General features: G+C 35.6%; 2 protein-coding genes across 8 annotated transcripts in view; both read left to right on the forward strand.

Annotated features, from left to right (window-relative positions):
• Positions 1-27,964, forward strand: part of Ift88 (intraflagellar transport 88) — a 132,185-nt gene that overhangs the window by 56,904 nt on the left and 47,317 nt on the right. For all 7 annotated transcript variants that reach the window (XM_046447645.2, XM_058580644.1, XM_046447650.2 and 4 more), the window contains 7 exons: positions 1,719-1,818; positions 6,492-6,578; positions 14,759-14,945; positions 17,780-17,888; positions 19,481-19,631; positions 20,515-20,630; positions 27,340-27,392. In XM_046447645.2, the coding sequence (XP_046303601.1) occupies positions 1,719-1,818; positions 6,492-6,578; positions 14,759-14,945; positions 17,780-17,888; positions 19,481-19,631; positions 20,515-20,630; positions 27,340-27,392 (803 nt within the window). The remainder of the gene's footprint in view (positions 1-1,718; positions 1,819-6,491; positions 6,579-14,758; positions 14,946-17,779; positions 17,889-19,480; positions 19,632-20,514; positions 20,631-27,339; positions 27,393-27,964) is intronic.
• On the forward strand, positions 11,139-14,331 carry LOC124095094 (ubiquitin-conjugating enzyme E2 variant 1-like). Its single transcript, XM_046448206.1, has 2 exons — positions 11,139-11,160; positions 12,274-14,331. Exons 1-2 carry the CDS (start codon positions 11,139-11,141, stop codon positions 12,756-12,758), a joined length of 507 nt encoding a protein of 168 aa, XP_046304162.1. The 3' UTR covers positions 12,759-14,331.

Raw genomic sequence — 27,964 nt, forward strand, 5'->3', positions numbered from 1 at the left:
TCCTAGCTGCTCCCTGTGGTTCCTATTGAAGTGATTTTTCTAGAATTTATACAATCACTCACATGCTTACAACCCTTAGTGGTTCCCTGGGACTTTCAGAGCATGGTACATATTCCTTAGTTTACCGTACAGATTTTGTATTATATGGCATCTGCCTACTTCTCAGACCTTTTTTTCCCACTTTTTCATAAGCATCCTGTCTAATCCAGGTATGGTGATTGAATCTACTCTTTAAATTGTTCCAGTTTTCTTATCTTCACATCTTTAGACATGTTATTCCCTCTACCTAGAATGTCTTTTTTTCTCCTTAAATCATTTCATATTTGTCCTTCAAACTGAGCTCAGGTATCTCTGGAATATCTTTCCCCAGGCTGTTGTAGAATCTCACCCCTATATTCTTGAATTATTATTTAGACATAGAATCTCATTGAGTTGCTAAGTGCCTTGCCATTGTTCAGGCTGGCATTGAACTTGAGAACCTCCTGTCTCAGCCTCCCAAGCTGCTGGGATTATATGCGTGTGCCACCGTACCCAACCCAACATGATGTTTTGATAATGTATACATTGTAGAATGTTTAAATCAAGTCATTTAATATATGCGTGACCTCATATATTTCTGTGTGTGTTAAGAACACTTAAAATCTCAGCAGTCTTCAAGTATACAATGTGTTTTATTAATGATAGTCACTATGATGTACAATAGATCTCTTGGACATATTCCTCCTTCTACTTGAAATTTGTGTCCTTTGGCCAACATCTCCTCAATACCTCCCATACCTCAGTTATTCTGTTTTAAAAATAAGGTAAATAAGGTCATGTGATAGATATTATTATCCAAAGTACATATATGAAGACACAAATTGGTGTGAATATACTTTGTATACAGAGATATGAAAAATTGTGCTCTATATGTGTAATAAGAATTATAATGCACCTGCTGTCACACATAAATAAAAATTAATTTTAAAAAATAAGGTCATGATCCTCTAAATTGATTTCAAGACCTCAGTTTGAAAAACAGCCTTGTGGAATTGCGTTTTGGTATCAACAAAAATTGGGATCAACTTCTTTTTGACCTGTGTGATCTCACATATGATGATCTTTTTTTCACAGTTGTGGGATTAAATGTGATAATGCTTCTAAAAAAATTAGCACAGTGCCTGATATATAATAAACAATAAATGTTCTGTACTTTGGGAAATAGTTTTATTCCCCAAATAGGTCTATTCAAGCTAATACACAAAAATTAATATATTCTATAAATTCTTCAAAATTTTTATCATGATAACATCTAAGAGGGAAAAATACAGAAATAGTTTCACCTCTTAAAAATTGAAATTGCTATATAGTAGTTAATTTAAAAATACAATATAGATATCAATCCAATTTTTATTTAAAATGTCATAAATAATTAGAGTGGCAATAGGCTATTGAGAAATTGGAAAAGAAAATTAATTTAGAACCAAAAATTCAGTAATGTAAAGCCTGTATTGGAAGAAATCAGCTTTAACTTTACAAAGCACTAGGGCTACTTTAAACATTCTTTGGGGCTGGGTGTACATCAGTGGTAGAGTTCTTGCCTGGTATGTGGAAGGCCCTGGCTTCCATAACCAGCACTGCCAAAAAAAAGCTTTGAAAAGTCACATTTAGGAAAACCAACAGCATAAAAAATACTAAAATGAAATCAAGTAACTTTTTATGTTTTACCTTTTTTATAGGTGTGTGGAAGTAGTGAAAGCTTCTCAATATGTAGAACTAGCCAATGATCTGGAAATAAACAAGGCAATTACATACTTGAGACAGAAAGACTTTAACCAAGTAAGTTTAAAAAACAATTTTCAGTGAAATTTCTTATGTTAATTAGTCAAAGCAATGAAAACAGGGAAACTCCTTCCTAGAATAACGTTACTTGTGATTATTCTGAAGTTTAGTAAATTTATATGTCTATAATTTCCAATAATATAATTTTAAATTTTCATTAATTTTTATCTTAAAATGTAAATATTTTTCTTATCTAGTTGCTAAATTACCAAACCATATTCTAGTCCAGAGAGTAATTTTCCCTTGAAGTTTTCAGAGTTCCCCAAAGCAGTAAGACTTTCAGAATCGGGGATCATGCTCAGTGAGGAAGGAAGACTGAGAATGCAAATAGCAGCCAGATGCACTTCCATCCTGCTGTCCTCTCCAGAGAAATTCTTGTCTATTGTTTATATATTTGACTTACTCATTTACTCTGCACTAGAAATGAAAAGGTCCCACTGCTAGACATGGGGTTAGAACCCTATGGGTCTCATTGGCACTACTGCTACCTTGCTGCCTTGGGCAGAAGTGGAGTGGGTGCTTTGCCTTCCATAGTCTCTCAAATGGGACATAACTGAAATAAAACCAGAAGGCTTAGTTAGCCTTAAGAAAAAGAAGGGCTACCAAAAGAGAGTAGGCAGAATGAAACTTGATTTCCTAGTTTGTAAACCAGTGATTAGTGTCCTGCAGCTAGAAAACTCAACTCCTCCAGATTAGACCAAGAGAGCAAGGGCCAGAGAAAGCCACAGCATTTTCCCCACATCCTCTCCAACCTGTACTTTCAGTTTTTCTTCTTATTTAAGGACCTTCCTCTTATCTCTGAGAAACAGAAAGGACTAATCACTCTCCAGGGAAAGGGAAGAAAACCATCTATTCAGAAAATATGAGAGTAGAATAAAGTAACCCCAACATTCATGTAGTAATTATATGAGTAAAAGAGTGCAATGTTTCTATTGCATGTATTCATTTACTATACTTAATTAGTTTAGCATTTATAAAGCATTAAAATACTTTCAAACTTTTTTATGAATGTGACGTTTACTATTATAGATGATAAAAAGGAGAAAACCATAGTTGTTAGTTTTCCCTTGATGTTTTATTTTTAAATGTTCTTTTTAGAAAGGATGAACAATGCATTACAATATTTTGTTTTAAAACTGTGTCTGTCAAGGAATATGTCCTCTTAATTTTTTCACATTTAAAATTGTTTAATCCAGATCTTACTGTCTGCTACTTTTATCGCTGTTCTCATTTAAAGTATGTTTTATGTCATTTGCATGTTCAAGTTTTTAACATCAATTAGTTTACCTATATTTTTAAAATGCCACTTCTGCTTGCTTTTCAACATTGCTGCTTTCACTTTGTGTTTCTTTTATTTGTATATTGTAAGTATGATGAGGTGTGTATAGTATAATCTTAATTTGAAGGGAACACTATCAGGCTAAAAAGGATTAAGTCGGTACTACATGTAGTTTACAGAAAAGAATTTATGCCTTCTAAAAGGCTATAATTCTGAAATTATCCCTATTTTTTTTTTTTTTAGAAAAGATGCTGAAATCAGAGTGTAATCCTTTGAGATGGGATGGTATTTGTAGACAACTTTGTAATAGAGAAAAAAACACCACCCAAATAGTAAATTTTGTAATAGTAAATGAAATAATGCAGCTGGTCTGGAGGCCACCAAGAGCAGAGAGTCAGACTCAGTAGAAGACTGAAGCCAGGAGCTAGAGGCATCACCAGGAAAGAAAATGAAAATGGACATAGAGCTAATTTCCTAATTTGGGGGGAAGGGGATTAAAAATACAATTAGTGATGTTTATTTTCTTTGTTTTGTCATTTACAACTAGTTTTAACTAAATTTAATATTGATATTCAGTGTACTTTTATCAGTTCAGTGTACTTTTATCAGATTCATTTATAAATAATTTATGACATTTTACTTTTAAAAACAGATATTGGATAATGTATTCATGGATATGTAAAGAACAGTTGTGAAAACAGATTATTTCAGAAATGAAACTGAGCCAAAAAATACCTGAGAGTGTTCCTTTTACTAGAATAGTTAATAGTATAACCTTTTTAGAATATTTCATAGTTTAAAAACTTAAAGTATGAAATATATTCTTACTGTGTCAAATGTTTTTAAGTAGATATTTAAGTTCTAAATACTTTCATTAATTCTTAAGAAATAGCTTTGAATTGCATGGCTTTTTTATGTGTTACTTCAATTTTGGAAAAAAACATTTGAGAGAAACTAGTTTTTGTTTTAAGTGTAGCTTTAAATTATTATTTTTGAACTACAAAGGAGTAATTTAAAAAATTGAGAGGCTGGGGTTGTAGCTCAGTGGTAGAGTGCTAGCCTAGCTCGTGTGAGGCATTGGGTTCGATCCTCAGCACCACATAAAAATAAATGAATAAAATAAAGGCATTGTGTCCATCTACAACTAAAAATATATATTTTTTTAAATTGAATTTTGGGCTGGGATTGTGGCTCAGTGGTAGAGCACATGCCTAGCATGGGCAGGACCCGGGTTCAATTCTTAGCACCACATAAAACTTTAAAAAAAGGCATTGTGTTGTGTCCACCTACAAAAAAAAAAAATAGATTTTCTCTCTCTCTCTCTCTCTCTCTCTCTCCCTCCCTCCCTCCCTCCCTCCCTCCCTCCCTCTCCCTCTCCCTCTCTCCTTTCTCCTCTTTAAAAAAAATGAATTTAACATATTTCCTTGACTACAGAATGAATGGCTACCTTTTTAAAAAATTACTATTGTTATTTGTTAGTTTCTTTTTGTATTCCATTTTAAGGATGTCATAAATTCTAGAGAACAGCTTTCTTTTCCTGTGCACTTTATCTCAGAGAACTTATTGAATATATGAATTATACTTATTTACGTGCCTTATATTTTGAAGTAACACATTTATTGTGACACAATGTAAAAGTGAAGATTAAAACATTGCAAATCTTATTCAAAGTGAAATGTGGCTTACATAACTTAGAGATTCAAAACAGCAGGGCTTTCACATTAATACCTGTAGAAGTTATGTAAAGTATCCATGAAATGGTTTGTATAGGATGAGCAATAGTAGCAACAATAATTTTTGAAGTGAGTTTTAGAAATTTTTTGGCAGTTATATAAAATTCTTCTTAAAAAATAAGTGAGGAACACAATCCCAAAAGTAAGGATGTGATGTTTGGGTTTTTCTTTTCCAGTGTTTACTTTGTGGAATTATAAACAACTGCCCTAGAAACTTCTAACAGTTTTCTTTAAAGTCATCAAAAACCCTTTAAAATAATAACAATTTACTAATATTGTAACCAGAATATATGCAATCTAGTATTTTAAAATTATCTACCCTTCAAAAAATTGAGTTGACATGCTGGCTGGTATTTCCATCACAGAAGAATTGGTCAAACACTTGGAGTAGCTAAAGATGATGACCACTGTAAAAGCTAAAGCAGGATTTTTGCCTGAACATGACTGTTTACCAGGAACAGGAGGCACCAAAAGCATTTTCTATTTGGTAAATGTTCTTTAAAAGAAGGAAGAAAAGATAAACTCATTGCCTTTTGCTACCTGTTTCGTTCTTTCTGATATTATGCAGTAATTTCCAGGTTGAATACGAGTTCAGCTTTCATGTAAGGTATCTGGCCATTCCACATCTTATTTGGGTAACATTATCTCAGATTTGCCAGATGATTAAAAATATACTTTCATTTCTCTTGATTTGAAAATGTAATTATATTTGGATCTACTTCAGATCATTTTTTATAATATTCCCAGAATTATTTTTAAAAAATTATTTTTAGATGTTAATGAACCTTTATTTTACTAATTTATTTATATGCGGTGCTGAGAATTGAACCCAGTGCCTCATACATGCCAGGCAAGCGCTCTACTATTAAGCCACAATCCCAGCCCCCCCACCCCCAAATTATTTTCTGTTACTGGTTTTAGAAAATTCTCAGCCATTGATCTTTCTTTCCCTTTTGGAACTTCAGTTACATTTCTAGTAAACTTTTTCACTGTGTACTCATATGTCTCTTTTATGTTCTTTTTTAAGAATTTTTTTTTTTTTTGCCATGCAGTATCTATTCTGAATATTTTCTAAAATTTTGGCCTTAAAATTCTGGTTGACTCTATGGTTCTCTTTCTTCAAAAACTGCTTTTAGTATTTTATATAATTGTTTTTGTTGTTCTCTGTGGAATACTGGTCTTCTAAGGTAGTAATAGTCAAAAGAAAAAAAATTTAGAATATTTTGTAAAGAGCAAATAATATTATGTCTATTAGGTAAAACCTTGCAAGCCATCGTTCCCACCCCATTAGGTAGGAAGAACCCTAAACTGCTTCACATGAATCACAAGACTTTAGTATTCCCTATTGACTTTTCTTTATCACAGTCCTCTCTTCAGTTATATCTAATTCTGAATTAGATATAATTCAGTTATATCTAACCCATCTAATAGTCTTAATTTCAATTATTATATTTTTAGCTTCAGAATTTGTTTTTTATTTTTTATGAAATCTAAGTCTTGAATGAAATTTCCATCTTGTCATCTGTTTTCTTGAGCATATTAACCTATCCCTTTTGTACTCTTCCGTGGTCTTAACCCTCCATATTGATCTTTTTTTCTACCCTGAACTGGAGTACTGTCATTTACAATGGTATTAAATTCAGATATTCCATTTCTAGGCAGTAGATACCTTAAAAATGTTTGAGAAAAAGGACAGTAGAGTGAAAAGTGCAGCTGCAACCAACCTTTCATTCCTTTATTATCTGGTAAGTTTTATTTCTAACAATTAAGAATTGGTCATGTGTTATTTTTATATTGCTGAATATCTACCTAAGAATCATGCCTAATGAGAGGCCCCCCAAAAAAAGAGTGGTGGAGAATGTTAGTGGAATGTGAGGTGTATAGAAGATCTGATCATGGCAGGTGCTGGACTTGGGTGTTTGCCAACATGAGTGAGAAGACCATCTCTAATGGAGATGGGAGGGAGAAAAATTGTGGTAGTGAACATCATAAAATTATGGAACTACAGCTAAGGTGTGAGCTAGAGATATCTTTCAACTCCTTCCTGTTAGTGGTGAAGAAAAATATTTTACAGAGGAGTACCTCTGTAGAGGTGAAAGCTTAGATCGAGTATCGTAATCGTAGTACTGTAGATGGAGTATCATCTATAGCAAGCATTCATTGAGTGCCTGCTGACTGCAAATCATTGTTTCTTAATTTGTAATGATTGTTTTTTAAATTGGGAATGGTGGGTAAGTAGATGAGGAGGGAAGGTTCAAAATAGAGAACAATAAATTAATGTTGGTAATAAGTACTAAGGCATTCAGAAAAGACAAATAACATTTTAGTTTAGGATTTTCAGAAAATATTTCATAGAAAAGTTGGTTCTACAAGGTCTGAATATAACATAGAAGCAAGAAAGTGATGGGAAGGAAGTGTACAGAACAGTGATTGTGTTTTGTTAAATTATATCCAGTCCTCTTACAACTTATGATTTATGCACCACTGAGAATCACTGTTGTGCTGACCTGCTGTTATTAATGGAAAGGTACTATCCCTTATGTGTGCTAAGACGAAGAAATAGATGAAAGCTACTGGTTAAAAAAGGACTGCAGGGCTGGGGTTGTGGCTCAGCGGTAGAGCGCCCGCCTAGCATGTGTGAAGCCCTTGGTTCAATCCTCAGCACCACATAAAAATAAATAAATAAAGATATTGTGTCCATATACAACTAAATATGTATATTTAAAAAAAAAAAAAAGGGAATCCAGTATATAGAAACTACCGGCAGAAGAATAGTGCCAGTTGCATGTCCAGAGGGTACTGATTAGGGGGGAAAGAGGCTGTATGTTTTTGAATATATTTAAAATTTGTTTTATATTAATGGTGATACATCTAGAGAAAAATGTCCAGGAGGCATATGAACTGATCTCAGAAGGGAAATTGGGGTTGGAGATAATATTCAGTAGTCATCTCTGTAGAGGTGAAAGCTTAAAATTGAGAAATAACTTTGGGATATATAAACACTGAGGAGGCAAGAGTAAGATTCATACTGAGAAGATAGGAAAACAACCAAGATAGCATGATGTCTTTGAAGTAAAAGGTGGCACAAAGAGAAAGTAAGCAGCATTGATTCACCAGAGGGGCAGTTCAAAAGAATGGAACTTTAAAAAGGCCCCTGATGCCATTTAGATTGCAGATTCAAAATACAAAATGGAGATTTCTCTTGGCAGAGCTCTTCACATCAGTTTCAGGGGTAGGGTAAGAGGGGTAGGGGTGGGAATTTGGATCTGGAGGGACAAGCAGAATTGAGCAGAAAGACAAGTTGGGCTATAATGCAATCCCCAAAGTCCTTGCCAATCTTGGATGATGCTCTGAAGGTAGAATATCCCCCATTGGGGTGCGGGACTGGGTCTGTGTACCCCTGCATCAACCAGTCATCGAATATAGCCTCCCCACCAGGAAGAGGGCATTCACAAAAAGTAAGCAAAATGGCTCTCTCTCTTTCTCTCTCTCTGCAGCCCAGGGTAATTTCCAGAGAGGTCTGCCAGCTCAGGCTGGTAGACAGCAGCATTATCAGCACTTGTAAAAGACAAAGCTAGAGGGTAAAGTGCAGTATCTAGTACATCCATTAAATTTTGAGCTTAGAAAGTCATGAATGAATTTTGTGAAAATTATTGAATTGGTAACCACATCTTCACCAAGTTTGAAAAATGTATTGGAGAAAGCTAACAGCAACTTTTAAGGAAGGAAGGGAAAGAACTATTGTATTTGCAGAGCTGTTGGAGCATCTGATCAGTAAATTATTGTACCTGACTCTGAGGAAAGAGGTTATAACCAAAAATGTTATGACATAGCCAGGCGTGGTGGCACATACCTGTGATCCCAGCTACTCAGGAGGCTTTTGAGGCAGCAGAATCACAAGTTTGAGGCCAGCCAGGCAACTTAGCAAGTCTGTCTCAAAATAAAAAAGTTTTTTAAGAAGGCTGGGGATGTAACTTAGTGGTAGAATATCCCTGGGTTCAATCCCCAGTGCTACACACATCACAAAAAGTAGTTATGACACAAACTGATGAGTCTATTATGTAGTAGTATATGATATATAATTGAAAGTATATTGTTGTTATCCAGCATATATTTCAGTTTTCTGTTGCTGTGTAAAGAACTGTCCCCCAAATTTAATGGCTTAAAATGACCATGTATTTGCTCACATTCTGCCTCATGAGCTAGGTTTACCTGGGTGTTTCTTCTGCTGGTCTTGCATGGGGTTACTCCTTTAGCTCCCATCATCTAAGATTTCACTGAAGCTGGATGTCCAAATGCCTCTCTTCAAGATATCTAGCACTTGTTTGGTGAGGACATCACAGCAGGAGAATCCCAAGCTTCTTATGTGGCACAGGATTCCATGAGAGTGAATCTCAGTGCACAGGTACATATTAGGCTCCTGCATGAATTGAGCTTATAACTATTTTTTTAAAATATTTTTATTTTTAGTTATAGGTGGACATAATATCTCTATTTTATTTTTATGTGGTACTGAGGATGGAAGCCAGTGCCTCATGCATGATAGACAAGCGCTCTACCTCTGAGCCACAACCCCAGCATAGAGCTTATAACTGTTTTATTGGGCAGATCAAATATGGGGTAGAACCATTAATAGAGCACAACTACTGGGAGGTGTGATCCATTGGGGACCATTATTGTAACACTCTGCCACTACCTGCACTTTTCTTTTCATAAGCCTCATGTACTTCCCCCTTTCAAGACACATCAGAGTTTCATCTATTTCACCATATCAGGCTCAAAGGAAGGATCTGCGGCAGGTCTGGGTAGATGGGGCTTTCTCTGGCACAGTTCCTCTTCCCTGTGAAAGATCTTGAGCCAAAGATCTGTGGATGAAGACCCATTGTTTTCCCCTTTATATTTAACATAATACAAGGTCAGATAAAAGTAGGATTACTATAATAGATGCTCATATTCAGAAAGGAGAGGAATAGGGCACATGGCAGTCAGTGGTCCTTAGTAATTCTGAAACCCAGCTAAGCACACATGATCAACATCCCATAGACTGGAAAGAAGGCATGTTCCTTGATTAGAACCCCACTCTGCTGCTTGGGAGCAGTTTGTTAGTCTATTGTCCACTATAGCTAGTAGTTCTGTCCTCTGGGAGTATCATCCTTTTACAGAAGAAATAGCCTATATTTCAGCTGGTGAACTTTCTCAATCTTGCTTTCTACCCAGAGAAATTTGTGGCCCACGGGCCTACTTTTATTTTGTACTGGATCTGTTCCTTTACTTCAAGTTAGTAACTCTTTTGTCATTCTGACTCTCTTAAAAACGTGGAGGATTTTTTCTATAAGTCTCATTGAAGTTAATTTCATGACCTAAAAGCCACATGCATAATTCCTTTCAAGACAAAACCCTTTTTGCTTAGGTGTACAAGCTGTCGAATAGAGCCCTGAGGTCATAGAAGCCTTTTTTTCTACCTGAGAAAGTATGCAAGACAGTTACCTTAAATCTTTCTGAGATGTTTACAGAAAGTGTTACAACCATGCCCTTGAGTTGATCGTACCCTGCATCCATTTCCTATTTTGAGAATTTTTTGCCACCAAGAGAGACATGAAATAATTTTATTTTCCAACTCAGAAAATCTTGCTTCTTTTGTATTTCCTCTAAATTCTGTCTGCAAACTGAATGATTCTGTCTTTAGCTTGTCTCTCTCTTCCTCTGCCTTGTCACCCCCAGTTAAAAATAAGTTCATTGGCAATTTCAATATCCTGCTAGAAATCTCCTGTAAGTATCAGTTTTGTCAGTTGTTTCACAACTACCAACATGACTTGCCCTTTACACAGCCTCTGATAACAGTTTCTTCCTGACTTTCCACGTTCCAGTCCCAGTTCACTTATCTCTCCAGTCCCCAACAGCAGCCCTTCACATCTTTTCTAAATTCTTCCTGCTGCCTAGTACAAAAGACAGTGTTGTGTGTTTTAGTTTTTATGACAGCAGCACCTACTTGTAGGAAACAGTTTAAATGAGTCAAAGTCCACCCAAAATCTTGTACATGAATGTTCACAACAGCATTATCCATAATAAACAAAAGGTAGGTAGAAGCAACCCAAGAATCTATCAGCAGCGAAGGGATAAACAAAATGGTATATCCACATGATGAAATGTTCGTCAAATGTTAAAAAAAAAACAGATTACTGATATGTACTATAAGAACTTTAAAAATAGGCTGAGTGAAATAAGCCAGACACAAAAGGCCACATGTCACATGATTCCATTTATATGGAATATCCAGAATAGGCACAAAGATAGAAAACGGATTAATGGTTACTAAGAGTTACGGAGGTAGGAAAAATGGAAAGAGACTACTGATGGGTATAGGGTTTCTTTGGAGGGTAATCAAATATTCTGTAAGTAGACGCTAGTGATAGCAGCACAACTTTGTGAATGTACTAAATGCCACTTACTTGGACATTTTAATGATGTGGTTAATTTCATGATATATAAATTCTATCTCAGTTTTTAAAAAGTTTAATGGGGGACAGTCATTGTAGTTTTATGAGAAAAGAGGTATGGACACTAGGTCTTCCATAGTTGTTCAGGAGCCTTGATGGTAAGGTACAGAGGAGGGCTGGGATCTGAGGAGGAATCACTATCAATTGGTAAGTAGCAATGACACTCAGCTGCCACAGCAGGACCTGGATACCATCATGGGGAATATCTGTTGGAAGCTGTGGCTTCTGCACAGCTGCCTCCTAGGGGTCTGCAGTGAAGCCCTGCCACATAGCAGGGAGAACACACTTGGAAAGAAGAGTTTGATATGGAGTGGAGGTCGGCGAGGATAGGCTGGCACTTATGGGCATTGGTCCTGCGCCTAGTGACAAGAAAACAGAGTGCAGTGCGAAGGCCACTAGCTGTGTTAGTTCTGTATTCCAGATGCCATACAAGTTCCTCTTGTAGCCATATCTAGGCAAGAGTCAGAGAAGAGCCTGACCTGGCACAGGCTACCACAATACTTAAAAACAGATTCTGCCAGGCCCAGTGCATGCCTATAATCCCAGCTACTCAGGAGGCTAAGACAGAAGAATCAAGAATCTGAGGGTAGTCTAGGTAATTTAATGAGACTCTGTCTCAAAATAAAATTTAAAAAAGGACTGGAGATGTAACTCAAAGGTAGAACACTCAGGCTGGGGTTATAGCTCAGTCATGGAGCGCTTACCTAGCAGGTGTGAGGCACTGGGTTTGATCTCAGTACCACATAAAAATAAATAAAATAAAGGTATGGTGTCCATCTACAACTAAAAAATATTTAAAAAAAAAAAAAAGAACACTCCTGGGTTTGATCCCTGGAACTGCAAAAAGAGATAGATTCTTATGGCTCATGTGAGTGATGGCAAGGTCATGATTAAGCATTTGGCAGTGAAGAAGGAGAGAAATAAGAGATTGCTAAAAGTACAGAGGCCGTCTGGGCGGCGGGAGGGCCCCGCGGGGGGCCAGGCCGGGCGAGCCCCACGGCGCTGCCACGGAGGAGAGCGGGCCAGGAGGCCCCTCCGGGTGTGGGGCCCGGGACGTGTGCTCGCCGGACAGCGAGGAGCCCGGGGGCGGTAGGGCGGAGGAGCGCGGCCCGGCGAAGGAGCAGCCCACACGGCCAGGCGTTGGCTGCAAAGTCCGCAATTTATGAAAACCGAATATACAGCCTTAAAATAGAATGTGAACCTAAATACCCAGAAGCATCCCCCTTTGTAAGATTTGTAACAAAAATTAATATGAGTGGAGTTAATAGTTCTAATGGAGTGGTGGACCCAAGAGCCATATCAGTGCTAGCAAAGTGGCAGAATTCATATAGCATCAAAGTTGTTCTGCAAGAGCTGCGGTGCTTAATGATGTCTAAAGAAAATATGAAACTCCCCCAGCCTCCGGAAGGACAGTGTTACAGCAATTAATCAAAAGCAACGCCACCAGCCCTCCCCCCATTCGATTTAAGCAGTCTTCATTCTCCACCGTAGTAAATTTTCTAGATGGGTCTTGTAGACCTCAAAGTACTGGAAAGGAAGCTCCCATTCGAAGGCAATTTATCTTAAGATACTGTAAATGATACTAATTTCTTGTCCATTTGAAATATATAAGTCGTGCTATAACAAATCATCCTGTCAAGTGTGACCACTGTCCATGTAGTTGAACTTCTGGGATCAAGAGAGTCTATTTAAATTGATTCCCATCCTGACCGGTGGGGCACGTCTAACTCAACTGTGAAAAGACACTTCACACAGTCACCTTGCTGCTGATTATTCGGCCTGGGGGCTCTGCCTTACCCCCCTGCCCTGCCAGCCCTGGGGCAGCCCTGGGACAGCCCTCCAGCAGAGGCTTGCTAGAGTAGAGCAAAGGTTTCAGGTCACACCCTGGGGACTGCTGCTGGGTGTGGGGTGCTTTGCCTGCACCCTGGTTACTTTCTTAAGTCTTAAAGGACGCCCCTTCCAAGCCATCGTCCTGCCCCACTCTCCTCCACTCCCGTCCTTGGCCGAAGCATAGATTGTAACCCTCCGCCCCCCTTGAAATTGGCCTTCGCGAAGAATTCAGGGCTTTCCCCCTCCCCCACCTTGATCGAGGGGTGCTGCTTTTTCCCTCATCCTCAACTTCCTTGTCCACCTTCACCACCCGGCACTCTCCACCTCCCACCCCTGGCTTGGCCAGAAGCCATCAGGTCAGGTTGGAAATCTCTGACCTCCTCCTCCACATTTGGAACCACGTTTGATCACTTTCCACCAGCCCGGGAAATGAGCTTTGGGTCCTGGGTCCTGCCACTCTGCTGTCACCCTCAGCCGATGCATCTTTGGCCCACGTCTTTGTAAGATGGACAGGGCAGTCCCCAGGTGACATAGCCTGCCAGCCCTCAGGGTCCCTCTGTTTAGACCTGCAGGAGGCCTCGTGGAGACGCCTGTGAGCACACAGGGCCCCTCTGGACTATTCCCTTTCCTGTAATGACGTGGCTTTCAGACGTGAAGTAGGGTGAACAGGGCTCCCTGTGGGGCGCGCCTGCCATCCCCGCGGGCCCAGTGTGGAATCTGACAACTGGAACCAGAGAAACCTGGACCCAGCGCAGATACTGGGTTTGGTGCCGCTGCCTCCCCGGTGCTCAGCAGGGACTGAGGAGGAGCTGGTGTGCACAGCAGCTCCCAGCGTTGGCGGGTCCTGGCCTCCAGCACGTTGCTGCACCTCCCACTTTTCCTGTTCAGGACCACTGTGCTGAGACCTGATGCAAACAAATAAAGGCAATTCATGGTGTTCTGAAGGGTTTATTTTTTTTTCTTACTATTTTGTGTAAAACCACCTTTTGAAGCAGCAACTATCAAGTCTGAAAAGCAATGGATGTTCCCATTAATCTATTTCTGGGGGAAATCTTAGTTCTAAGGATTTAACATCCTGTAAGTAAAGTTTAACCTAACAGTATTCCATAAGCAGCCTTTTTCTTGTCAGACCATTGCCTGATTTTAATATAATAAAAAGTGTGCATTAATATTTCAAAAAAATAAAAATAAAAATAAATAAAAGAACAGAGGCCTTGTGGGTGATGCAGCCAGTGTGCAGGGGCAGGGAGGACAGGGATGTCTTTCTAGCTATTTCAGTGCTTCAGGTAGGAAGGGGAGCACTGCAATAAATGAGGACATGGAATTTGGGCGTTGAACATGGTACCACCTACATATAAATAGTGTTATTCAAACCATGAGACTGGAGAAGTCAGTCATAAGACACTTGGGTGGTTGAGCTTGACAAATAAAAATCTTTTGTAGAAATAGCCTATCAAAACCAAGATATTTAAAAAATACTTGTTTCTGTTCATTGTTATCTACAGTTTGAAAAACTGTTTATGATGTGTGTAATCTCAGAACAATATGAAAAGCTATTTGATGAAACTCAATTTGTATATCTTTTATACTTTATTTAGGAAAATGATTTTGCACAAGCCAGCAGCTATGCAGATTTAGCTGTGAACTCTGATAGATATAACCCATCAGCTCTTACTAATAAAGGGAATACAGTTTTTGCAAATGGTGATTATGAGAAGGCAGCTGAATTCTATAAAGAGGCTCTAAGAAATGATTCTTCTTGTACTGAAGCCCTTTATAATATTGGTAAGTGAAACAAGAAACAAGGCTGAAGTTGCTTTTTGTATTATATATATATATTTTTGCTAACTCATTAGGAGGAGAAGTTGACTTCCTTCCAACAAAAAAATTGAAAAGACCTTGCCTCTGAGATTACAGATTATTCTGAATATGAAATTAATGATTCCAAAGCTGTGCATATATAAAATTTGGGTTGATGCTGTTACATTGCCATACAAAGAAGCTTTTTCAATTTCTGTTCTACCACAGCATATAAGACTAATTTCACAAATTCTTATTGATACTGGATAATATAATTCTTTTTAACCTTTTCCAAACAAGTAAGAATCTGATTTTCAGGGCTGGAGTTGTAACTCAATGATAGAGCACTTGTCTAGCACATGTGAGGCACTGGGTTTGATCCTCAGCACCACATAAAAATAAATAAATAAAGGTACTGTGTCCATCTACAATTAATTTTTTTTTTAAAAAAGAAGTTTCAAATATACAAAAAAAGGCACACAGAAAACTTAAATACTCATAGTACCTTTCACCCCAGTTTAACACATTTTAACATTTTGCTATATTTACTTTAGATTTTGTTTTTAAGAAACAAAATATTGCAAGACATTAAGGCTCCCCGCCATCTCATTCCCTTCCCTGCTTTCAGAGGTTACCTGAAATGGGCATCATTGCTTCCTGGGCGAGTTTGCAATGTTGCAAACTAACATGTTTACATAATACTGAGTCTTGTCTCTTAGGTCATTATTGAAGTTTCTTTTAAAGTTTAATTCTGCTTGCACACATATTTTTTGCTTTTTTGAGTTTTTTTTTCTTTTATTATCTTTTTCCATGTTGTGACTTCTCTTTAGATATCTGATACTCTTGGGCTGTCTCTTGGTATTCAGCAGTTTGCAGCTAAAAGCTGAGTGGAAAGAGTCTGAGTTCGTGAGAGAGGCTGATGGACTGGCACTCAGTGCAGGCTGTCTGGTCTTTTAGTTGGGAATATGTCCTTTAGTCATTTGGATCTTTTTTCTCATAGGAGACTCTTCAGTCTCCTGCCTAAAAGGAGAAAGAAAGACCTGTAGCCAGCCTTGGAATAGTATCAATTTTAGATGGAGTCAGAAGAGAAAGCCTCACTGAGAAGTAACACATCATTTTGGAAGGGACAGAGGGTGTGGCATTTGGTATCTGGAAAGATCATTTGTGACACAGGGAAGAAAAGAGCAGAGGCCTTCATGCAAGAGCTTGCTTGATTAGATAGATGCTTATTTATTCACTTAATAAATTTTTACTGTTTTCTGTACTCATTGTTGTCTTTCTCCAATGCTGGGGATCATATTCAAGGCCTGGCACATGTTGTGCAAGCACTCTGCTACTAATCCATAGCCCCAGCCCTCACTTTTCTACTTTGACTTTGTTTATAATTTCTTTTGTAAAACAGAAATTTTATTAATATAATCAATTTTCACTTCTTAAAAATGAATGTTTTTTTGGGCTGGGGTTGTGACTCAGAGGTAGAGCGCTCACATGTGGGACCCTGGTTTTGATTCTTAGCATCACATAAAAATAAATAAGTGAAATAAAGGTATTGTGTCCAACTACAACTAAAAAATAAATATTTTTTTAAAAATGAATGTATTTGTTCATTGCTTTTTGAAGCCCTTGCTTTCCCTAAGATTATAAAATCATTTTCCTATATAGGTTGAGCATCCCTTATCCCAAATGCTTAGGACCAGAGGTGTTTGGGATTTTTTTTTTTTTAATACCTGCATATACATAATGAGAGATCTTGGGGATGGGACCAAGTCTGTGCATGAAATTCATTTTCATTTTATATCCACCTTATTCACATAACCTAAAGGAATTTTTTAATATTTATTTTTTAGTTATAGGTAGACACAATATCTTTATTTATTTATTTATTTTAATTTTATGTGGTGCTGAGGATCGAATCTAGTGTCTCACACATGGTAGGTGAGTGTTCTACCTCTGAGCCCCAACCTGAATGAATTTTATATGATATTTTAAATGTTCCTGTGTTTTTATTCTGTCCTGTCACATGAGGTCAAGTGTAGAATTTTCCACTTGTGATATGTTGAAGCTCAAAAGATTTGGAGCATTCAGATTTTGGAGCATCTTGGATATTAGATTTTCAAATAAGGGATGCTCAATCTATATTTTCTTTTCATATTCTTACAACTTTGCTTTTTCTGTGTAGTTTCAAAATAAATTTTGAATTTTTTTAATGAAATGAGAATCTATGTATTTTTTTTCCTTCATATATAATCAGTCGTTCTGGTGTCACTTATTACTTGTTCCTTCTGTTCCACCTATTTTTTTTTCCTTTGTGGTGCTGGGGGTTGAACCCAGTGCCTTGTGCATGCAAGACAAGCACTCTTATCAACCAAGCTATATCCCCAGCCCTCCCCACTGATTTTTAAATGCCCACTAACTAAATCCTATAGCTGAGTAAATTTCTGAACTATATATTCTTTTGATCAGTTTATCTGATGCTTTCCTCCCACCCCCACCCGTCACACTTTTAAAATTACTGAAGCTTTGTAACATGTTTGGTATCTCTGTGGAGATTCCCACCTACTATTGTTCTTTTTTTTTAAAGAATTTTAATATTTATTTTTTAGTTATCGGCGGACACAACATCTTTGTATGTGGTGCTGAGGATCGAACCCGCTTGAGCCACCTCCCAGCCCACTACTATTGTTCTTTTTAAAAATTCTCAGTTCATCTTCATTTTCTCTCCTGAATGACTATTTACATACATTTAAAAATTCAGTCTGTACTTTGAGTGAATTTATGCTAATAATAATGGTTATAGATTTTCCTTTCTTTTTTTTAAGGCCTTACTTATAAGAAGCTAAACCGACTGGATGAGGCTTTGGATTGTTTCCTGAAGCTTCATGCAATTCTACGAAACAGTGCCCAAGTTCTTTATCAGATAGCAAATGTGTATCTTAATTTGTAAAACCTAAGGACAGTTATTAATTCACTCAATTGGTGATTATCAATGGTGAATGAGTTTAACCATTGAGGTAATTGATGAGGATAATATTTTAAGTAAATGATGATCATAATCTAACTAGCAACAAAAATATTAATGTTTATGAAAACATTATGAGTAATCTTTAAAAAAATCATTTATACTCTAAGCAGAATTAGAAATTAAAACTATTATCATTTGTTAATATTTAGAAATATAGTATTTTGAGTAGACATAAGTTGTTCATTAAAAGTAAAGTAGATACTTTAGAACATTATATTCATACTTAGTCTTGCAGGGTATCATTGAAGCAGTAACTTACTAGTAAAAGGAAAATATTGTTCATTCCTAATTAGTACTATTGATTGAGTTTGGATGATGTATTTGTTTTGGCTAACAAGTAAATATGGTAAATATAACTCTCTAAAGACCTTTATCCTCCAAAATTATGCAATACTTTGTATGAACTTATTCATTTCAATTCATTCAGTAGTCATTTGTTGAATATGAATTGTGTGTGCCAGTATTATGTTTAGAACTCGGGGGAATGTCAAACTGTAAAATGCTGCTTTCATGTCAGTTTCTTTACAACTTTTAGCTTTCTTTAGTTGTGTTTTTCCCCTACTAACATTTAGAAAAGCAGAAATTAGTTAACATTTTTAATGCCTTTCACACTATTTGAAAAGCACTTTAAGTTTCCTCATTTTATTTGTTTATGTATTTATTTGTTTGTTTATTAGAGCTTAATGGTAAGTTCCCTCATATTACTAATGTTTGACCACAGCATTGAGAAGAGTAACATCTAGGTAGGTTTTACTATTATCTTGATATAAATTTCATGTAAAATGTTTAGGAAAAAAGTGTATTGTGAGGTATACCATTAATAATTTTAAGTATTATCTGCCATATTTTTGATAGCATAGATTTTTAAGTTTTAGTAAAAAATTTTAGATCTAATCTCAAAAACAAACCACACATGCATGCATGTGCACACACACACAAATGACTCTTCTTTTTAAATTAAACTTTGGACTGAAATATTTTCATTTCATTAAGACATCAAACATAAAAATAAATAATAAGTAAATATTATTGGTATGAGCAGATTATATGCATATATGCAGAAGATTTACTAGGTATTAAAGGATGCTATAAAGAAAGAATTTCCTATCTTTGAGTTTATAATCTAGTTAAGCAAAACTCCCAGGAAAAATGCATAAAGGTGATTCCCTCATTGTGAGGAATAGAATAATTGAACATTCAGACTTTTTTTAAGAACACAGTTTGCATAATGCTTTGAATATTTCTGCTAGAAATTTGGGAGTTACTCTCAGGGGAGCATAATGAAGTAAAAAGAAAAGATACATAGACAAAGCAAGAGTGTTATGTACAGAACTGCTCCATTTTTCATCTCCTTTCTTGAAGAAATCTAGAGTAATCAATATAAAATAACACATTAATGTAGGCTAAGAAATGTTTGTATTATAATATTGTTTTCAGTTTTGCTTGTTGATTAATGTATTTAGAAAAATTCTATTGCCCTTAACTGATATTGCCTAAGATATGAATTAATGGAAGATCCCAATCAAGCTATTGAATGGCTAATGCAACTGATCAGTGTTGTTCCCACTGATTCTAAAGCTTTGTCTAAACTAGGAGAACTATATGATAGTGAAGGAGATAAGTCCCAAGCATTCCAATATTACTATGAGGTATGTGTATTTTCTTACTTTTCTTCTGTTCTTTTTAGCACTTTATGAATTTTAAAGGCTGTAAGCCTTTAAAAGTTTAGAAAAGCTTATTTGTTTTTAAATGAATAATGATTTATTTAAAATAAAATAAAGCATTCTTGATTGTCTAATCTACTGAACTTCTCTCCCCTCTCCCGTTGTGGTTTAGTTTCCTCATTACAGTGAAACATTCAACCTTTGGTTTTTTCACTAAGCATAATAGTCTCCAGATCCATCCATTTACTGGCAAATGTCATAAAGTCATTCCTTTTTATGGCTGAATAATATTCCATTGTGTATATACACCACATTTTCTTTATCCATTCATCTGTTAAAGGGCACCTTAGGTTGGTTCCATAGCTTAGTGTAAATTGTGAATTGTGCTTATAAACATTGATGTGGCTGTGTCACTGTGGTATGCTGATTTTAGATCCTTTGGATATATGCTGAGGAGCGGGATGACTGAGTCAAATGGTAAATATTTTTAATTATAACTAGAAAATGAGAAGGTACAAATTCATTTTTAAGTTAAAACATGTTTGTAACCCTTTTTATTCCTTTAAATATTTAATCTGACTCAGATCATATATCAGTATATCTAAAAGATATTTATAGATAATTGAAAATGCATCAAAGCTGAAGTTTTCTAAATCTTGTATAGCTTCAAAACTTGAGAAGTACTTATGACAGCTCATACTTTTTGTTTAAGAAAGCTACATTGTGGATAAATAAATCCATTCAATAGATAAAGTATTCAAGAAGTATGTTGTGTTGCTACTGAAAATATTTTCACACTCTATGTCTTTTTTCAGTCATATAGGTTGTTGCTTCTGAGAATATTTTCACACTCCATGTCTTTTTTCAGTCATATAGGTGTTTCCCTTCTAATATTGAAGTCATTGAGTGGCTTGGGGCCTACTACATTGATACTCAGTTTTGTGAAAAAGCCATTCAATACTTTGAAAGAGCTTCTCTTATACAGTAAGTAACTTTATTAAAGCTTTATGTTTAGTTACTATCTTGTGTTAAAATTTTTTAGCCCTAGAAAATTGGTATCTCATAGACCTAATAAATTCAAGAAAAGTTATTAATAAACATTCATGAATTATTTTCATTTTCTTGTATTTTATTTTTTTTAATATTGTTTAGTTGTCAATGGACCTTTATTTTATTTGTTTATATGTGGTTCTGGGAATCAAACTCACTGCCTTACACATGCTAGGCAAGCACTGTACCACTGAGCCACAACCCCAGCCTTTGTATTTTATTTGGTCTTTATTGTGACAAATATATTTCCCTTTGCATAGGATTTTAAAAATATCTTCTATAAGGTACTTTCCTTTATGTGTTTTTTTATTCATATCTCTGTGAACAAAATATTATTTCTTTAAAATGATAAAATCACTATCTTAGTCCTAGGATTGATGTTGCCTAAGATTTGAATTGAAACCAATACTGCTCAGTGTTTCTCCTTCTCCTGTTTTCTTCTCAGATGTCTTTAGTTCCTCTCCTTTTTTTAATACTTCAATTTCACTGAAAATAGATGTCCTTTCTAGAAACTCCCCTAACATTTTCCTCTTCCTACTTTCCTATAATTTTACTTTTATTCCTTGATGATATTCAATATAAATCACATTACCTCTCCTCTTTCTGAGCATTTGTTTTCTGTACCAGATATCTTAATTTCTTTTATTTTTACATGCTAAATTCTTTTTAAAATATATTTTTTGTTTTTAATTGACACATAGTAATTGTATTTATATATGATATCTTTATTTGTCATGTAAGCTCTTTTGGGGTGGGAATGTTTTGTTTTTTGTTTTTTGTACCAGAGATTGAACCCAGGGGCATTTAACCACTGATCCAATCCCCAGCCTTTTTTATTTTGTATTTTGAGACAGGGTCTCACTGAGTCACTTACGGCTTCACTAAATTACTCAGGCTAGCTTTGAACTCCTTCCAAGCTGAGCCACTGGGATTACAGGCATGCGCCACTGTGCCTAGCAGGGAATGTTTTTATGTCACATAGTTCTTTGCAGTTTATAAAATACTTGATATATAGTTGAATTAAATTGAATTTCTGCCGCAGTCTGGCTGGGCACAAATGCCGCAGTCTGGCTGGGCACACAATCACGAGCCACCACACAGCTTGTAGATTCAAACAGCAACTCTTTATTCCCGAACTCACACCAGCCGTCTACCAACACGTTCTGGGGAAATCCACGTTCTCTTCCCAAATCCACGTTCTCTGCCCAAATCCACCTCCACTGGGCTTCTGTCTCCCAAAATATACTGTCTGAATCCCGTGAGAACTCAAGGGGAACTCAGGCAGCAGGATACGCCCTATTCCCAGCAGGAATAATCTTAAACCTTAAACCTGGAACCTAAACTGGGAACGCCCTAAACACGATTATCTTAAAACCGGGAACACCCTAATCTGCCTTGGTCCTTGAGCAAGGTCATGTACATTCAATGTCACTGCAACATGGGGTACGCTGGCAAGGAAATTGTCATACCTACTTGGCTAATGGCTCCCAGCAAATTTCCTATTATGTTTTTGTTTGTTTTACTGAAGTAACTTCTCACTTTATTGTATCTTTTATATTTTTGTATTTCTTGGTAATATGGTATTTTTTATAATTAGTTTAAGCCTATACTATTGTATTTTCTTTATTTCTGTAAATTATGTCGTAAAACTTCAAGAAATCCTAGGCTAACTGGTCCATTTAATGTAATCCTATTGCACAGAATTAGAGAATGTTCTTTAATTTTTATTATGATTATTATCATAAAACACCATCAGGCAGACTAGTATATGCAGTATATCTGGGAGCTGCACAAGGGGAAGAGAGAGAGAGAGGAGCAGAGAGATTATTTAAAGAAATAATGGCCAACACATCCCAAATTTGAAGGAGAACATGGATCTACAGGTCTAAGCAGCTCAGTGAACTCCTAAGTAGAAAAACCCCACTGAGATACATTATAAACAAACCATTGAAAGAGAATCTTGAAAGCAGCAAAAGAAAACTAACTCATCACATATAAGGAATTCTCATAAGATTATCAGCAGACTCTCAGCAGAACCTTGCAAGCCAGAAGACAATGGGATGATAAAGTCCTGAAATTAAAAAAAATAATAATAAGAAGTAAACTGTCAATCAAGCTTCCATCAAAACTATTCTCCAAGAATGAAGGAGAAATTATGACTTTTCCAGTTAAACAAACTCTAAATAATCTCATAAGTTGAAAAAAATAATAAAAGGCATCCAAATTGATAAGGATGAAGAAAAATTATCCCTGATTACAAAGAAATTGCAAAGGAATCCACAAAAAATATATCTAATCAATGAATTCAACAAAATTGAAGGATGTAAAATCACACAAAATTCCATTGTATTTCTGTATCCTTGCAATAGACAATCCAGAAAGGAAACTGAGAAATCAGTTCCATTTAAAAATAACATCAAAAAGAATAAAATAAGGCCAGGGCACAAGCCTGTAATCCCAGCAGCTCAGGAGGCTGAGGCAGAAGGATTGTGAGTTCAAAGCTAGCCTTAGCAATTGAGTGAAGCACTAAGCAAGTCTGTGAGACCCTGTCTCTCAATAAAATACAAAATAGAGCTGGGGATGTGGTTCAGTGGTTGAGTGCTCCTGAGTTCAATCCCTAGTTACCACTCCAATTCCCCGCCTCAAAAAAAAAAAAAAAAAGAATAAAATAAAAATAATTAATTTAACCATGAAGATTGAGAGACACTGAAATCTATTTGGGGTAAAATTGGGAGTTCATAACCAGCTTGAATCTAATGTATGAAATATGATATGTCAAGAGCTTTGTAATGTTTTGAACAACCAATAAAAAAAAGAAATTAAAGACATAAATAAATGGAAAGACACTTGTGTGCATGTATTAGAAGAGTTAATATAACACTTGTGTGCATGTATTAGAAGAGTTAATATAATTAAGATGACAATACTTTACTCTAAGCAATCTTAGATTCAATACAGTCTGTATCAAAATACCAATGTTGTTTTTTATTTTGTTGTTGTTGTTATTTTGCAGAAATAGAAAATCCATGCAGATAATCATATGGAATCACAGGGTATTCTAAATAGATAAAATAGTTTGAAAAGAAACAATGTTGGAGGACTCATAGTTTCTGATTCCAAATTTTCCTCCATTCTATTGGAATCAAAACATTGTCGTACTGGCAAAAGGATAGACATATAGACCAACAGAACAGAATCTAAAACCCAGAAATAACCTTCATATATGGTAAATTGCATTTCAACCAAAGTGTTAAAAGCATTCAATGAAGAAAGGACAGTCTTTCAAGAAAGTGCTTGGAAACCAGATATTCATCTGCAAAAGAATGAAGTTGGGGCTGGGTGCGGTGGCACATGTCTGTACTCCCAGCAACTTGGGAGGCTGAGGTAGGAGGATCCAAGTTCAGAGCCAGTCTCAGCAATTTATCCAGGCTTTAAATAACTTAGTGAGACCCTGTCTCAAAATAAAAAATAAGGACTGGGTATGTGGCTCAGTAGTTGAGCACCCCTGGGTTCAATCCTTGGTACCAAAACAAAAAACAAGAACAACAAAAGGAATGAAATTGGACCCATTCTTTATACCATATACAAAAATTAACTCAAAATGGACTAAAGATGGGGCTGGGGTGGTGGCTCAGTGGTAGAGTGCTCGCCTAGCATGCATGAGGCACTGGGTTTGATCCTCAGCACCATATTAAAAAACAAACTAATGTATCTACCTAAAACTAAGATACATAAATAAATAAATATTTTTTAAATGGACTAAAGACCTAAAAGTAAAGCTAAAAAACTATAAAACTCTTATAAAAAAAATCTTGGTGGAACATGTTCATGGCATTAAGTTTGGCATTGATTTCTTGTGTATGATACCAAAAGCACAAGAAGTAGAAAATTTGACTTCATAAAACTTATAAAAGTTTTTTTGATAAAAGAAATAATCAAAAAAGTTAAGATACCTACAGAGTGGGAAACATCTTTATAAATCATATACCTGAGAAGGGGTTAGTATGAAAAATTTATAAAGAGATCCTACAACTCAACAACAACAAAACATTTTTAAAATGAGCAAAGGGTTTGAATAGACATTTCTCCCAATAAAGAATACAAGCGTATGAAAAGATACTTACCATAATGAATCATTTGGGAAATGCAAATCAAAAACACAATGAGATACTACCTCATGCCTTTTAGGGTAGTATTATCAAAAAGGAAATAAGTGATGGGGAGGATGGGGAAAGACTGAAACCTTTGTTCATTACTGGTATAAATGGTGTTTTCTAGAAGACAGTTTGGCAGTTCTTCAAAAAGCTAAACTTAGAATTTACCATATGATCCAGCAATTTTACTTCCAAGTAAATATACAAGAGTAATAGAAGCAGAGACTCAAATACATATTGCATAGCAGCATGAATTATAGTAGTCAAAAGATGGAAACAACCCAACTGTGCATCAGTATACATGTGCAATGGAATATTATTCTACTATAAAAAAGAAGGATGCTGTGATTTTTACTATAATGTAGAAAGACCTTAAAACACTGTGCTAAGTGAGTGAAGCCAAACACAAAAGAAGTAATGCTCTATGATTTCACTTGTATGAAGTGTCTAAGATTAGGGTAAATGCACAGACACAGAAAAGAGATTCGAAATTACCAGGAACTGGGAGGAGGAGGATGAAACGTGCCTGCTTAAGCATTACAGAGTTTGTGTCATGTCAAAACATGTTTTGGAGCTGAGCACGGTTGCAAATGTCTATAATCTCGCAACTTGGGAGACTGAGGCAGGAGTAAGGTCCCAAGTTTGAGGTCAGCCTGTCTCAAATTTAAAAATAAAAAGGACTGAGGATATAGCTCAATGGCAAAACTGGGTTCAATTCCCAGTATCATGGGGGGAAAAATGTTTTAGGAATTGATAGTGGTGGTGTTTGTACACCATTGTGAATGTAATTAATGCCACTGTACACCTAAAAATAGTTAAAATGGCAAATTTTATGTTGTATATAGTTATAATTTTGAAAAGTTAATGGAACATACTAAAACTATTATGTTGTCTACTTTAATTGTGTGCTATGTAAATTATATTTTAATAATTTAGCTATTTATAAAAGGATGCATTCTGTATAATTTAATTCATTTAAAGTTCAAAAACTGACCAAGTTAACAGTGTTAGAAGTCAGAATAGTGGTTACATTTATAGAAGAAGAAGGATAACATTAGTATTCAGAAATACACATATTAATAAAACAGTATGATTAAAGCACTGCTGAGAGATTTTAGAGTGTTTTGGGAATACATAAACCAGTCAATCCATCCTGTCAGGGAAGAGTGTAGAAGTTGGAATAAGCCTCCAAGTAGAGGTGCTGGTATACACAAAGACCAAGAGTGTAGCAAATGCTCCTCCTTGGATTTTCAGTGGCCTGAAATGTTAGACAAGGCAAGGTAGAAGACGAGTTGGAGAAGCAGAAAATGACTAGAAAGTAGATAAATTGGGTTAGAATCTTGGATTTAACATGTGGGTGGAGGAGGTGACAGATTTTAAGGAGGGAAGTAATATGGTTAGATATATATTTTATTTAGATCATAGTAGGTGGGTGTGTAGGCAGTGGGTTTGAAGTTAAATAATTTGCCCAAGTAGCAGTGCTGTGATTTAAACCCAGATTTATCTGATTCCAAAGCTGGAAAGTTTGCCATCAAATTGAGTAGGGAATGAGGCTGTTTTTGAAGCCATCAGGTAAGTAGAATGGATATTCAAAAAAGTAAGAGGAGCATTAAAATGTTTCCTGGGTTTTTATGTCTTAAAATCTCTTCATTCTTAGGTATTTTTAACAGTTGTCAGGTATTTATTTATAGAAATCCTATAGGTATTTATTTTAGAGAAAAAAATTATTCCTTTTTAAGGGAAAATAAAGAAATATAGTATCCTATTTTGCTGTCTTTTTATTTTTTTATTGGTGCATTATAATTATACCTAATAGCAAGATTCATTTTAACATATTTGTATATGCATATAACATAATTTGATCAATCTGATTCCCTGGTACCCACCTTTCCCTTTCTTCCTCCCTTCCCCTGATCCTCTTGCTCTATTCTACTGGTGTCCCTTCAGTTAATTATTTTTTCATTAGTGCTTTATAATTATATATATGAGATTCATTGTGATATAATCATATATAGATATAGTGTAATTTTGGTTGATTTCATTCCTTAATACTTCCCCATGCCCTCCTTCCTCCTTTGCTCTCTCTTTTGGTTTAAGCTTGATTATTCAAACATAAGATCAAAAATTGACCCTTAGGTATTAAATTTGTAAGCTTAAATGTTATGATTAAAGATTATGGCAAAAATGATGGTCATGTTTACAACAGAATGAAATGTTTTTTAACTAAGTAGGTTAAGTGGTTCGTAAGAATATCTAAATAAAGCATGAAATAATGAACTTTGAAAGGCTCTTAAATTTAGATGTTATAATGTAAATGTAACGAGCTTTAATGAAAGAACTATATATCTTCCATTTTCAGTAATAACAATGATCAAATAACAAGGTCAAAAAGTAATTGAAAGTACAGATATAAAGGTTTATAAAACTGAACGTCTCAAATTATATTTGTTTCATCTCTAATTTCAGCTAATTTATTATTTCTTTTGTAGGCCTACACAAGTGAAATGGCAGCTGATGGTAGCTAGTTGTTTTAGAAGAAGTGGTAAATATTTTTACTTTATTCATTTTTTATTTATTTTGCTTCTTTCCTTCCTTCAGTTAATTATGCATATAAATGTGTTCAAGTTGCATGTTTTTTAAAAACACTAGCTTTTTAAATAACTATACGTAATTAAGCATTATATGAAAAACACAGTAATTACTGCATATTACAAAGTAGGTATTGTTTTTCTTTTTGTTTTTACAGTATTGGGGGTTGAGCCCACGGCCTCTGCCACTGAGCTACTTCCCAGCCCCTGCAAAGTAGATATTAATTATGTATTCCAATACCTGTATTAAAAATGGATTAGTTCTCAAAATTACATGTAATCGTTTTCACAAGTTAGCTACAGAAAAATAAGGATTCTTTTTATATTTTTTAAATTTTTCTTTGTAGTTGTAGATGGACGGAATGCCTTCTATTTATTTATTTTTATGTGGTGCTAAGGATCAAACCCAGTTAGGCAACCTCACATGTGCTAGGCAAGTATTCTGCCACTGAGCTACAGCCCAAGCCCCAGATTCTTTTTATATTTTCGTTTTCTATTCACATGATTCTCAAATGCCATGTGTATT

Source organism: Marmota monax, unplaced genomic scaffold, assembly GCF_021218885.2.
Source record: "Marmota monax isolate L192 unplaced genomic scaffold, Marmota_monax_Labrador192_F-V1.1 WCK01_AAM20220418_F8-fsc00043, whole genome shotgun sequence".
Classification (NCBI taxonomy): domain Eukaryota; kingdom Metazoa; phylum Chordata; class Mammalia; order Rodentia; family Sciuridae; genus Marmota; species Marmota monax.

Bases quoted from the DNA above. Each gene is read 5' to 3' on its own strand.
- LOC124095094 (XM_046448206.1), top strand. From the start codon at position 11,139: ATGGTTACTAAGAGTTACGGAG. The intron at 11,161-12,273 runs GTAGGAAAAATG...CTAAAAGTACAG, and splicing joins GGTTACTAAGAGTTACGGAG to AGGCCGTCTGGGCGGCGGGA.